Source organism: Schistosoma haematobium, chromosome ZW, assembly GCF_000699445.3.
Source record: "Schistosoma haematobium chromosome ZW, whole genome shotgun sequence".
Taxonomy (NCBI): domain Eukaryota; kingdom Metazoa; phylum Platyhelminthes; class Trematoda; order Strigeidida; family Schistosomatidae; genus Schistosoma; species Schistosoma haematobium.
In genome coordinates, this window is record NC_067195.1 from 78,751,816 (window position 1) to 78,766,843 (window position 15,028).

Sequence of the window (15,028 nt, forward strand, 5' to 3'; positions counted from 1 at the left end):
GCAGTAGGTCTCAACATACACAAAGGGAAAAGCAAGACTCTCCGATACAACACAGCATGCAACAACCCGATTTGGAACATGTAAAAACCTTTACATATCTGGGCAGCATCATTGATAAACACGGTGGATCTGATACAGATGTGAAGGCGCGGATCGGCAAAGCAGGAGCAACTATCAACCAACACTAAGGTCAGAATTTTCAATACAAATGTCAAAACAGTTCTACTGTATGTGGCGGAAACTTGGAGAACTACAAAAGTCATCATCCAGAAGATACAGGTGTTTATTAACAGTTGTCTACGCAAAACACTTAGGATCCGTTGGCCAGACAGTATTAGCAACAACCTACTATGAGAGAGAATAAACCAGATTCCAGCTGACGAAGAAATTAGGAAGAAGCGCTGGAAGTGGATAGGACACAGATTGAGGAAAGCACCGAATTTCGTCACAGGTCAAGCCCTCACATGGAATCTTCAAGGCCAAATGAGGAGAGGAAGATCAAAGAACACAATATGCCGAGAAATGGAGACAGACATTAGAAAAATGAATAACAATTTGATAGAACTAGAAAGGAAGGAGTAGGACAGAGTGGGTTGTAGAATGCTGGTCGGCGACCTAAGGTCCATTGTGAGTAACAGGCGTAAGTAAGGAAGTACACTAGATATTTAATAAAATTTCATCTTTACTTATATTAGTTAATATTTCATTCGTTTTAGAAACAAGGTCGTGAGGGTGTTGGACCTAAAGGATGGAGAATTCAAAGTCAAATACGTGTGTATTTATGGCTTGGTTTAATTAAAGATTTTACCGCTTACACATTTGGTTTACCTGGTGGATATGATAAGAATATATTTAAAACACCAAAACCACCAAATGAATTAATTTATCTAGGTAAAAAATAACAAATTATGTATATTATATTTAGTGATATAAGTTTCTTCATTGTTGTGATTAATCTTGGCTTTTAACCAGTATCTAATGACATATTTCCATCCTGAGAAGATTGTGTCTTTATGTCGTTTTAATAAGGTTAGATTGTAGCTGACAGCGGATGTGGATTTCACCCCACTTGATATTTTTCAGTAGGATGTGTTTGTATTTTAATGTTGATGTTCCCTGTAGAGAATTGGAACCTAGCATCTTTCTCTTCAAACCCTAACATATTATTCACTGAGCTATTGAGTTAGGATATCTGCTTACTCGTTCAATGAGTATGGTGTTTCTTTACGGGATTGTTTGACTTCACCACCTTAGATGAAGCTGAATATATCAACTTAAATAAAGTATCAGTTGATATCATTTAAAGAAGGCTCCCAAATGCCCTGATACGGTCGAGAGTGGGGAGAGTCACATCTCCTACTCGAAATACTCACATATGGCCATGTACATACAACTACTGCCAGCGAAGTCCTACTCACTACCTTCTCACGGCATTACTGTTGTTTACGAAATTGAGAGGACGAAAAGCGAGTGTCCAGCGCTTTAGCCGGGTTGGTGGATATAAAGGATCCACCTAGGGGAGTTGGAAACCCTCATTCCAAACCAGTGGTGTACATGGGCTCCAGTATCCTTAAGAAACAAATGAACCTATTGTTGGTCACCGGCTCCCATAGGGCTGCATCTCCTCACGATGCTTCACTGCCTTATGGATCAGATATTTGGGTGAAAGGCTCCGGGCATGGCCCCTGAAGAAAACCACATGCTTCGGTTTGAGCACCAGGACAGTGAATGAAAAATATTCTTCCATTAATCTATTATATTTAATAAGCAAGACATATTTGTATAAATATGATGGAACTTTATCTGAAACAACCATGACAACTTCGAAATTAGACTATTCAAGTCAAAGAACGTAGGAATTCAAAGTGTTATCTACTAGACGTTCAAATTTTTCTCAATTATTACGATAATTGAAAAGAGATTATCCATCTCAAAGCTTTCACCTATTAATTCGTATAATGAATTAAACCGAAAGATTAATGGTTATTATATGATCTGAATTTCTGATACAGAATGATCGTATGTTTATTTTTTCGTAGATCGTTATTCGACTTATTAATTTAATACATGATTATAAGCTTTACTCATTACTCGTTATGGAATTGTGTTTTAAATGATGATAGTGATAAAGAAGTTCAGTGAAATGTCAAGATAAAAGTGATAACATTACATTTGGATCACAACTTCGTAAGTACAAGAAATCTATATTGAGCATATTTTGTCTTAGTTACTTGAAAGTAGCTCTCAGACAATTGATACTTCTGTGGTGCGGGCTACTTATATTGATATAAGTAGTATATGACTCAAGTCCGGAATGTAATGTCTGGCAGCAGAAGATGGGGAAGATCAAGAGAGGAAGAGCGGGAATAGAAAGCAATTAGTATGGAAATGCAAGAACAATGGAGTTCGAGACAATTACTGAACATTTTGCAAATTAAGTATCATAGTATGGTTTTTCTATTTTACCAAGTAACTCTGTCATTTTGTGCTAAATATAATCCGATTGTCCCCACCCGTGTTCGGTTCACCACACTTCTACCATCTTAGTACTAGTAACCTATGAAGGTGCTTTTACAACTGTTCAGTTGTAACATGTTTTGATGAAGACACGCTTTCTACGAACTGGGTAGTTAGGATTGTTACAACTGATGAGAAATTCACTAGAAATAGGATGTATAGTAATGGAATAAATGGTCAATTGAAATGGATAAGTGGAAATCTTTTTAGTCAAATGGACAAATTTTCTTTTTTTTCAACCAGTAACAATTGTTGGAATGTATATATGTTTTAATCTCATTTGTTTCCCATTATTTTCTATTAATAAGTAAGTAGACAGTTTCATTACACTTTCTCTGATTCGTTAAAAATATGATTTAATTTGTAAAGTTCCTTTTCAAAGTCACTCAATTTCCTTCATATATTCTAGTCTTACAGTGAAATTGTAATAATTCGTACAAATGAGATGGTGAAGAAGAATTGTAGCTCAGGTGGATGATTCGGTCGTGGTAGAAGACTTCTACCTGAAGTTTGTACTGATTATGTCGTTCAAAAGAACAATGAAAGCTCTACGACCAAATCATCTAGCTCAAAGAAAAAACCTCTATCAAAACTCTTTCAAATATCATATGTCAACTAATCTTGTATCTTAACTTTCAACATCGAATATTCAAAGTCTGTCACAGAAAATCAAAACGATTTGTATTTAACTTAATCTAATCAACAAGGTTCTATACTTGCCATTACCCATTAACATAACTTAGCCAAAATTTTCAAGAAACTTATTCTATATTTAACGTTTCGATCCATATATTGTATTTTCATAAGCGATTGATATAGAACACAGCTATTCATATATTCATTTAGCTGTGATCAATAAAAATGAGATCAGATACTCAAATAAATAATCCCATTAAATTAAATTGAAGCATAAGTGCTAACGATACTATTCAGATCAATAAGTTTTATAAAACATTGGTGATTCTCAATAGTTGAGATCATGAGTCAATTCACGCTGCTAGAACACTATGGAAAATCTGGAAGTACTGGTCGACCGTTTCGTCCTATTGTGGGACTCCACAGCAATGCACATCCACGAGCCCATCTCACAAAATTCGAACCCAGTGTTTATCAGTCTTAACCACTAGACTACTGAGATGACATCCAATGGTGTTAATGTCTAACTTCAACTAATCCATGAAATCGAGTAACACATCCACCATTGTCATCAATGAGTTACTATCTCACAAGTGACCCAATTGAACTCCACTGGTCACTGCTCCTCACTAGAACTCCAGGATATACCTGTTGAAGCCAGTCACTAATGCACATATGTAGATTAGTATCAGAAGGTGGTTTTGTGTAGATTGTAGTAATTTCAATAGTTGAGATCATGAGTCAATTGAAGCTAGACCACTGTGATTCTTCCTTTATTGTGTCGTTTCTCAAATGGAATGTTTACCAATTTTAGCCCTTGTTTACTACTGAAGATATTTTGCAAAAGATAAGCACCTTTATCAGTGATCAGATCATTCCAATGTTTATGAGTCAAATTGATTTCAATCTGTTTTATATTGATTACTGATTTGTTTTTATTGTTTGTTTTAGCCACAAGATGGTTTACCGGATATTTTTATTTCAGTGATTTGACTCATCATCATTATAATAAATTATGTAACCAGGTATCACTTAAAAAGTAACTAGATACATCATTCCAGTTGATCACTTATTGAATTTCTTTTATTTGATTATTATCTTTTTCCCTACAGAAAGTAGTCGTTTTCAGTTCAGATGTTATATATTCATTGCACGCGATCTAATAGCCTCTGATTCATCTGGTATGTCAGATCCAATGGCAAGAGTTCTTATTGGACCACATGTTCTTCAAACCCAAGCATTATATCAAACTATGAGTCCAATGTGGGATGTTGTCTTATATAAACAAGTAACATTTTATCAAAATGCTCAATCAGTAAAACAAAATCTTCAAGAGGTTATTGTAGAAATATTTGATATTGATCCAGGAGTAAGTTTAAATGGCTTAAAACAATTTCGTTTTGAAGTTTTCTTTAACTACTAACATGATTATGTAATTCAATGTATAAGATACAAGTATATTTTGAAATGATGAACAGTATATTCGAATCTTAATATAGAGCTTGATAGTAGGATGAATGTTGATCCTGCTGATAAATCTTAAGTGGGACAAAACGAGCTTCTTCAATTTCTTTGCCAGCTATTAGATTGTAACATTAGTAGAATTATGTTTCGGTTGTTTACGTGAAAATTGTTGATCACAGTCATAATAAAGTCGGTCTTTTGAAGAAAACATAGAACTTCTATTGTGAATATTCTATTCTTTACTATTTTCCCTATAAAAAATACTTGGTAAGCTAACTGGAGTGACATAATACGTAGAATGATGCATCTTAATAACAGCAATCGCTAACAGGCTTAGAAAAGAACTAGAATGAAAACAAAAGTGTCCACAAAAGCATAAGTGTGTTGTATCGGGGAGATTGTTAGGATGAGACATGGTAATATAAACAACAATAAATGTGTGTATCTATTTATTGACTGGTTTTTATATTTTTATGAATTGTTTACTAGACAACTGTTTTATGAGCAGAGATGGGTGGTAGCTAGCAGTGGAATCGAGGACGCAAGTTTCGTCCTATTTAGGACTCACTAACTGGATGTGCCTGAATCCTAGAGTTGACGTTCCGTCTACGATAACGTGATAGCTTTTGAAGTGAACGGTACTAGGTCCAGTCACAGACTGAACATAAACGCAGGGATGTAGGTACATCCAACTAACGAGTTCCAAGTACAACAAAATATTCATTCTTCCGCTAGCCATCATCCATCTCTGCTTATAATGCTTGTAATTTGGTACCAATATTGAGGTGATTCACTCAGGATGCACATTTACAGTCCTGAACATCAATGGGAAAATTCGAACAACCAATACAATTGAGTTGTTTTTCATGATATTATTATATTAGTCCTAATTGTAAGTTATCTTTCAACTCTGAATTGTTAAGGTTCATAAATTATACTCAATAACCTTTATATATATGAATTAGTTTCATCAAAAGCGTCCAAGTTATATAATCACTTAGAAAACAAACAGGTCATGCACCGAGTCCTCGGATTCTACTTTTTCTAGGGTTGAAGCTATCACGAGTTCACTTAATCTGCGAACGAGAACAAGACTCGGTGACCAAAGACCAGTAAGCTAGCTATTTGATGCGTCCCACCCCCGCTAACTAGAGGGAGAAGTCCAAGCTTGGAATGGGGAAGTATATTCTGAAAACAGCCAGAAACGAGCGACAACAACAAAAACAATTCAAAACGTATATATACAGTACAAAACCGTCCTTGAGAAGAGTTATCAAATAGCATACTAAAATAAGCAACGGACCAATAGCATTTAAAATATTTCCCAGTGGGAAATACGACATGAAGGTGACAAGAGCGCCTTTGGCGCGAAAACAAAGAAATTCAAATTTTATAAGTAAAATTACAAAATTAGTTCCTTTCCCAAGTGAGTTCTTGGGATCTAACGTCCACAACAACTTTATTAATTATGTAGACCATGACTCGAAAATTAAACGTTTTAAGACCTAATAATATGGCTTTTAGGGTTCTAATCGGACATTGTTTGAGGAAGGGAGAATTTACGGAAACAAGTGATCATAAGTTGAATCTAGTATAATGGTTAGTGGATTGATTGTTTCTAGTGTAAGTAATGTCATACAAAACACAAATATTCTCCGGATCGATTACGAATAAAAAATCCTTAAATACATAAGTTTCTTGATTATCCTCAAGTTAACGAATACACAGTAAACTACTTGAATACTTGCTCTTAGTTAATTATACCTCAAGTCTCGTTTTAATATCATCGATGATATGAACTACTCACTCAAAAAATTATAAGTAGCATGTTATTTTTCAAATCTTTTTATTTTTCATTCATTTTATAAGAATGATTTAGAATTTATGGGACGTTGTTTTTGTGAAGTAAATGTTACTTTGGATGGTGAAAAGTATAAACCACCACGTTTACAATGGTGGCCAATATTTCGAGGACAAACTCCTGGTGGAGAATTACTTGCTGCTTTTGATCTAATTCAGGTATTTTATTGATTTTTTGGCGAGACTTTAATTTATGGACTAGTCAATCAGAAGCATTTAAGAGATTTCAAGGTCACGGCGCCAACTTCAGTGCTTAATGCTTTTTTTCATTTTGAACAATAAACAAAAATTTACTTTTCTTAATGACTGTCTGTTATATCTAGAAGGTTATTCTTGATATACCGCGTATAACGTGAGCACTAGAACGCCAGAACCCTTCCAAGTCACAATTAGAAGACAGAAGACTAATGAAAGGAATATCATTCCCAGACAGTGTCAATTATAGTACAAAATTGTCAGGTGTTTATAGTTTTTAGTAAGAACGAAATCATAATTACAGTCCTCTAATCCGCACACAGGGAGTTATCAGCATTGTCCAATCGGGAAGCTACACGTAGGAATTCTAGAATAATTTTCCAAAAGGTGATTAGATGGAATATCTTCGGCTCCTTCTGAGCCTCCTAAAGCTTCTTCGCGTTCACCCGTGATCCGTCGTCACACTGTCCAATGAAACCTGATGTTACCTAACTGTCAGAAAGTCAAGAAGTCTACATTGTTTTATCTACACAATTTGATGTAACAGATTACTTTTTAAGTAAATTATACGAGTTCCTAAAATAACGGCAAAACTAAACATTTTCCGTTTTTCATGATGTTATATCATAAAACAATAATACGACCTGAGATATAGGATTATACAATCACTAAATTGCATACTTTTACTATACACTATTAATAGATTGAAGTCACGTTGTGTTAGATATAGCATATGTGCCTAAAGGTATAGAACCAGATTATAAATCAAACAATAGTTTATTTGACACAACATTAGGTGTGGATACAAAGTGAGTCCAGAGTAGAAATTACAAGCGAGATCATTCAAGTAAATTGATACAACACTTGCGGAACAACTAGAAAGATCAGTTCTACATGAATTAGCCACTGAAAACATTATTCGAAAATGGCAATGAAAACGTCGCGATTAAACCAGCTCATCCATAAAAAAAGTGATTTCTTAACGCATAGTTAAAAAAAGGAATGGCCGGTTCGAGATTAAACTGAATCTGATTGATAGGGGTTTATCTCAAGTGTTATTGGTTGGTTCGTTCTTATCGATCTGGATTAATGCCTCCAAAGATCATGGATCATGCGTCGTCATGACATACTAATACTACCACATAGAATCTAATCTAGAAAGTTATAATCAACTCACTCAATTAATTTGAAATCTACAACAGTAACCCATCATTTAGATTGAATGGGAATTGAACGCTGTATTGAAAGCCGGCTGATATTGGATTATCCATGGCATCTTGATTTTAAGTCACGAACCTAATAGCATTGTGCTCAACATGAAACCAAGAAGGTCTTGTATTAGACTCCCAGTGTATGATTATGGTTGAATATTTCTAAGTTATTCAACTCTTTACAAAAAGTTTGTCTCATATCCCTCGGTTTTCAATGTTTCATTTAGATGTGGCGAGTTCATGGTGAAAACATTTTGTAATAGGATAACTATTAATTCCAAATTACTCCTCACCACTTTGTTCCTATTTTAGTTCTTTCTGGTTTACTAATTCTATTACTTACTAATATTCAGTAACTAGTGTCAATCCCGATCATTTTCCAGGCTTCAGTTCATCTCTCTATTAGGTCTTTGAAAAGATTCATGACTTTTTTTCCTAGTTATTATTGCAACTGTACTCTAATAAGGTTCCAAAAAGTCATATTTATATCTGTTCTATTCATTTAACCCTTGTTGACTTGTAACAGTCTCTATCCTATATGCACATTTCTCGTTCCAATTTCTTGGATACCCCGTTGTTAAATTAACATAACTACTGGCTATTCTTAGTTTATGGTATGCTTTTGTACATCATTCATACATAATTATTCCAGAAAGTACGAGTTCTTCAAACATAATCTTGATGCATCTTAGCGTATAAGATATCTAAAGAATCAAGGTTTACAAACTGTAATAGTTAGTTCTTGATTGAGATCATGAACCGATTGATGTTAGACCACCGTTGCAAACCTGGAAGCACTGGACAGCCGTTTCGTTCTATTGTGGGACTCTTCAGCAGTGCGCATCCACGATCCCGCTCGCGGGATTTGAGGGAATTCTCGGAGTTCTAGTGAGAAGCCGTGATCAGTGGAGCTAATCCATGTCGGGTAGAGACAGGTATCTACCTCAGTACAATGGAAGTTGGTCGCGCAATTTCGTGGATTGGTTGATGTTAGACACTATCACCATTGGATGCCGGCTCGATACTCCAGTAGATTAAGCGTTCGAGCGCAAGACTGAAGGCCCTGCGTTCGAATCCCGCGGGGGGCGGGATCATGGATGCGCACTGCTGAGGAGTCCTGCAACGAGACGAAACGGTTGTCCAGTGCTTTCAGGTTTCTAAAGGTGGTTTAACATCAATCGGTTCATGATCTCAATCAAAAAATTTATAATCTCCACAACCCCTATACTTGTAACAGTTAGGTTGTCATTAATAGTAGTACCGTATTGTAAATAAGTTCCATGTTTTGATTTCAAAATTTTACGTGTCACTCAATCATTTAATCTGTATCCCGGAACAGATTGAATAATAGTATTTGAAATACCAAACCTATACTTCTTGTTAATTTCTCTTTCATTATCATTTTTATAACTTTCATTCTTTTTTTGGTACATAAATGTATATATTCAAGGATGATCCTCAAGTGCCATATGAAAATTTACCTACGTTTGAAGAATTAGCTGCATACACAAAAGAATTTGATGATCGTGTTATATTAAAAAGTATTCCAGGAATGTACTTAGATGATGAAGATGATTTGAATAAAGATTCAGATGATGATGATAATGATAATGAATTGGATACAGTTGATGAATTTGATGATTTAATATTTGATGCTGATTCTGTCTTATTATTAGATAATTCTAATGATATTCAAATAAATAATACAAGAAGAAAACAAATCAAAATTGGTATGGCACCACCAAAACTTGTTTTAGTTAGACGAAAAGGGGATTATCGAATACCAGATAATATTAGACCACCTTTACAACGATTTAGAATGGAAGTTGTATGTTTATACTTTCTTTAATTATTTTATATCTATTTACATGATTCACTTGGTATTATTTGACTTGTATCTTCCCATTGAGGTTTAAGACTCCAGTTGATCAATCTGTTATCGGCATATGTGCATACTGTGCGTATTCCTCGATATTGCCTTAATTCACAAACTTTTTGTAAGCAATGATGGACTCAGTAGCTAGATGGATAACGCGATGGCGTTTGAAGCGAATGGTACTGGATTCGAGTCCCAGAGTGAACATCAACTCTGCGATGCAGGTACATCGAGCTGACGAGTCCCAAATAGGACGAAACGCGCGTCCTGGATTCCGCTGCTAGCCATTATCCATCATTGCTTATTTACATGATTGTTAGTAAAGATTTAAATTATCCCACTGTAAATAATCAGGACTGAATCATAATCAATTTTTATTGATATATGTGGATTCTCTATAGATTGCTTAGATACAGCCTCAGTATCCAAGATAAGTGTTAATTGGATAATGTGTTGACATTTGCAGTGAAAGTTGCAGAGTTTAAGTTCATCTGTAAACGTGATCATCAGTATGTAATTACATCCAGTTGATGATTTGAAATAGAATCAAGTCTATGTACTAGATTCTACTGCTAGTTCAGGTAGATCATTTTGATGGAATTTTGTTCTCTGAGCTAAACATCAAGATCTACAAAACAAGCTGTGAATCACATGTAAAGAAATTCGAACACTTCATTTCTATCTAAAGTTTGTGTTGATGATTTCGTTCAGAAGAATAACGAAAGTTCCACAACCAAACCATCCAGCTCAGAGAACAAAACTTCATCAAGAATAAGTAATGAAATTTGTTATGCTTTTCAAAAGCTTTTGCTATCAAAAGTTTTGAGCTCTCATTTATGATAGAGAGAAGTAAAAACATGAAATTATCAAACGTCTTTTTCTTTTTTTGACTTTTCTCGTAAAAAAAGAGGAGAATTTTTAATTCATCATGTTGATCGGCAGGGTCCTACAGATTTAGATTTAGTGTTGATCAGGACTTATCAGAAAGATGTATTTAAATGTGATCCATAAGATATAAAATCGTATATTATCATCTATCACAGTGACAGTGTTTGTTTGGATAATACAATGGTAACATATTTGATTGTAAAACGACTTACATACCAATTTACGCTTGTTATCCCTCGTCGAGGAGTATAGATTGACCACCAGTACTCTTCATCCAACTCTGTCCTGGGCAATCTTTTCAAGTTGCTATTCGTTCTTTTCATGTCTGCTTCCAATTCCTGACATAGTGTGTTCTTAGGCCATCCTCTTTTCCGTTTCCTTTCAGGATCCCAAGTTAGCACTTGTCTCGTGATGAAGTCTGATGATTTCCGTAATGTATGTTCTATCCACTTCTGATGTCTTTTCCTAATTCCCTCTTCACTTGAAAGCTGGTTTATCTTCTCCTACAGAAGGCTTTTACTGATGGTATTTTGAGTATCTTTCGTAGACAACTATCTATAAATACTTTTTGATGATGGTTATGGTAGTTCTCCACGTTCCAGCTCCGTATTGAGAGAATGAACTAGATACAGTTTCATAAAATATCTCAGCAAAACTATTATTTGGATATGCTTTATAAGTTGGTTAAGTTAAAATAGTGATTTAAACACATGTCTATTTTGAAATTTTGATCTATTCCATTGTCAATAAGTGTGCGAACATTTAAAAAAAATAGAGAAAAGGAATTCAATTACCTACTGATATCTTCATACGAAACTATTCTACTTGAAATTATGTTGGGCAAGATTTTATTTTCATTCATTTATTTGAACACATAAATATTGGTACAAAGTGGAACCGAATACACATGTGCTCCTTAAGTCATTTGATTTGTGTGTGAGCTGTGATAATGTTCGGGTGCCTAAACTGAAGCAGGTGGTTTTCTTAGGGGGCCACAACCGGAGCCTTCGACCTACAGGTCTGATCCACAGAGCAGTGGAGCAACGTAAAGAGATGTAGTCCCATGGTAGCCGGTGACCGACGATTGGTTTACACGCCATTCGTTCCTTCAGGATACTGGAGTTCATGTACACCATAGGTTTGGAATCGGGGCTTTACAACTCCCCCAGGTGTACTCTCCATGTCCACCAACCCGGTTAACGTTCCAGACATTCGCTTTTTGTCCTCTTAATTACATAAACAACACCCCCCCCCTTTGAGAATGCAGTGAGTAGAGCAAGATGTCAGGTTCGCTTATTAATCTCATGTCACGATAATGATATGATTTAATTTACTTATTTATGATTAGTTGATTAATCTTATCCGAATAATGTATATCTTATTTTGTTTTCATTTAGATGTTTTGGAGTGTATGGGGTATGGTGCGTCAACATTTATTACCAGTGAAAAGACCACGTGTAGTCGTTGAAATTGGTGGACATAAATTAGAATCTGAAATTATCAATGATTTATCTAAAATGCCACTTTTTGAGACCCCATTGAAAGCAATGGATATTGTAAGTTTAAAATATACAGATTTCATTCAAAAATTTATGTATTTTTTTGAAAAATTTATAGCGAGACTATAATTTATGGACGAACCAATCAGATACAAGATAAAAGGTCTCCGATTTTGGCGCGAAATTCATTCACCCATTTGGCTTAATAGAGTCAAGGCATTATAGCTGATGTCAGTTCATGATGAAACACCCAAAAATCTAGTTCTTAACCTTAACCATTAACTGTAAATCATAATTGTAATTCCTCATACAGATTTCTAATCTTTATTTGGTCCTAGTTATTAAGTGAATACTCTCAAGGTTAGTCTGGCGTCGCTCAAAGATCGTTCATAAATTATAGTCTCACCAAAATATTTGTTACATATTGTTTTACTTGAGTTTTATTGACTTTTCTTTTTATCAATCTCTTCTCTTAGTATTTACCCGTAGATGAACGTTATTGGCCACCTTTAGTTTTTACATGTTTTGATAATCGTATACTTGGTACAAAGATCACAATTGGAAGTCATACAATTTCTAATGCACGTGATTATTTAGTGTTTGATAATGACAGTAAGTTATAGTATATAAACTTGTAATTTATGTTAGTAATTGTGCATTGTTACTTGTATTCGTTATTAATTCCATGATTCCTTCATTACCTCTAAAATTATCACACAATTTATCTTATCTATCTTTGAACTTTACTCGACTATTACACCACCCATCCTTAATCGTTTCCTTGATTCTAACACCAAATAACCTCTGACCTGTTCTTGCACATATATATATATGTATATATATATATATATATATATATATAGTTATTATTGATAACCTTGGTCATTCCAATTCTTTACATTCAATTATGTCAATTGCTTCATACGATTTCTTACCTCAATATTAAATTCTAATACATATCAATGGTTGTAAGCAGCTGACGAGGAACCACTATATACAATGAATTCATATTATTCTGCTTCAATATTTGTTTTGGCTTTATTTAAATTGCACTGGTTGAAATCATGAGTCAATTGAGGCTAGACCACCATGGAGAACCTGGAAGCACTGGATGGCCGTTTCTTCCTAGTATGGGACTACTCAACAGTGCGTATCCATGATCCCGCATCGCGAGGTTCGAACCCAGGACCTACTGGTTTCGCGCGCGAGCACTTAACCACTGGACCACTGAGCCGGCATTCAACGGTGTTAATGTCTAACTTCAACCAATCCACGAAGTTGCACCACCGTACACTATTGTCTTCAATGAGTTGATATGTCACAACCGACCTGATTAACACCGTCAGATGCCGGCTCAGTGGTCTAGTGGTTAAGTGCTCGCGCGCGAAACCAGTAGGTCCTGGGTTCGACCTCGCAGGGGCGAGGTCGTTTGTGCTCACTGCTGAGGAGTCCCGTACTAGGAAGAAACGGCCATCCAGTGCTTCCAGGTTTTCCATGGTGGTCTAGCTTCAATTGACTCATGATTTCAACCACTGAAATTTCCAAAAATCTCCACAAAACCCCTTCTGTTTATTTAAATTGCATGAAAAATATATCTATTGAAAGTTAAGTTTGTCACACATAGTATCCGATTCGTTTCTATGTTGTACTTTTAAAAAGAGATATCAAAGTTACAAATGAATGTAATCTGTTAGACTGGTTAGATTTTGCGAATTCAATATTTCATAGACAGTGGAATTTACTGTAAATAGAACTTATGATAAGTATTTCATCTATGCTTCATCTTGGAAACCAAATGCCCATTAGTTAGGAACAGGTAGTAAATCCTAAAAAGTGCGATAATATATTCATTAGACAAACCTAGATCTAAGCTCTGTGTAAGTGTATATTATAGTCGTAAATGAAAAAGTTGCATCTCGTGTGGATAAAATCATCTTACGTTGGATTGTAAACTTGTATTTTATAAATAAGCCATTTGTATTGATTTTGGTAAGTTATCATAAGAAATGGCAAACATGTGTAGCGTGGAGTCGAGTCGCGATTGACTATAAACACCACTACAAGAAGACTACGTGCCAGTTAACCGATAAAATCCCCCGTAAGCCAAATATCAGAAGGAGGTTGATGGCTGTAGTCGAGATGTATTTGTTGGCGGTCTCGTGGTATCGAAAGGATACCGAGATCGTGCCAAAGGAGTACAAGCGTGGTTACCGAGCGTAACCGAACCCGTGCAAGGTCACAATCAATGGAAGGATAATGGAGCAGTAATATGGCTGTCTTTAGCACAGTTAAACAAACGAGCACAGTAAAACAATCACTGGTACAATTGGTTGTAATAATGATTGTTTCCATTAAACCCATCGCGTTCTTTTGATAAAAGTAGGTTACTACACATGTATCGATTGCTACGTTAAACGCACATAGCTAATTCTAGCTTCCAGACAAGCCAATTTAGTCATTCTTCTTGACTCACGTTTTGACATTGTTAATCATTTACTTACCAACCTTGACTGTTTTTTAGATGTGTGTGTGTGCTTCTTATCCTTTTCATCAAATATATGTAACTTCTTTTATCTGACTATAAATGTCGATTTACGCTTGGTTAAATTGAGTTGGCTTACTTGCCTTCTTCATTGCACCTCATTTCGCTTTGTTTCTTCGATCGTTTGTCTAGATCAACGACTGTACAAAATATACGCATTGAGAAATCCATTCTCGTATTTGACTTATTTAGTTCCATTATTCACTAATGCCATTTAACCTGATGATTATATACGAGGTTTGGCGACATGTATATTTCAGTAACAGACATTTCGGTAGCAATCAACATACAATCGAATTGGAGTCAGATTTAGAGCCACTCTCCATCCAGCTCTGTCTTG

General features: G+C 35.2%; 1 protein-coding gene across 1 annotated transcript in view; it reads left to right on the forward strand.

Moving 5' to 3' along the window:
* FER1L6_1 (Dysferlin, limb girdle muscular dystrophy 2B (Autosomal recessive)) overlaps positions 1-15,028 on the forward strand; it is a 117,815-nt gene that overhangs the window by 52,605 nt on the left and 50,182 nt on the right. The window contains exons 19-24 of the mRNA XM_051212384.1: positions 717-891; positions 4,266-4,522; positions 6,487-6,636; positions 9,334-9,711; positions 12,045-12,203; positions 12,623-12,758. Coding sequence (XP_051072566.1) covers positions 717-891; positions 4,266-4,522; positions 6,487-6,636; positions 9,334-9,711; positions 12,045-12,203; positions 12,623-12,758 — 1,255 coding nt within the window. The remainder of the gene's footprint in view (positions 1-716; positions 892-4,265; positions 4,523-6,486; positions 6,637-9,333; positions 9,712-12,044; positions 12,204-12,622; positions 12,759-15,028) is intronic.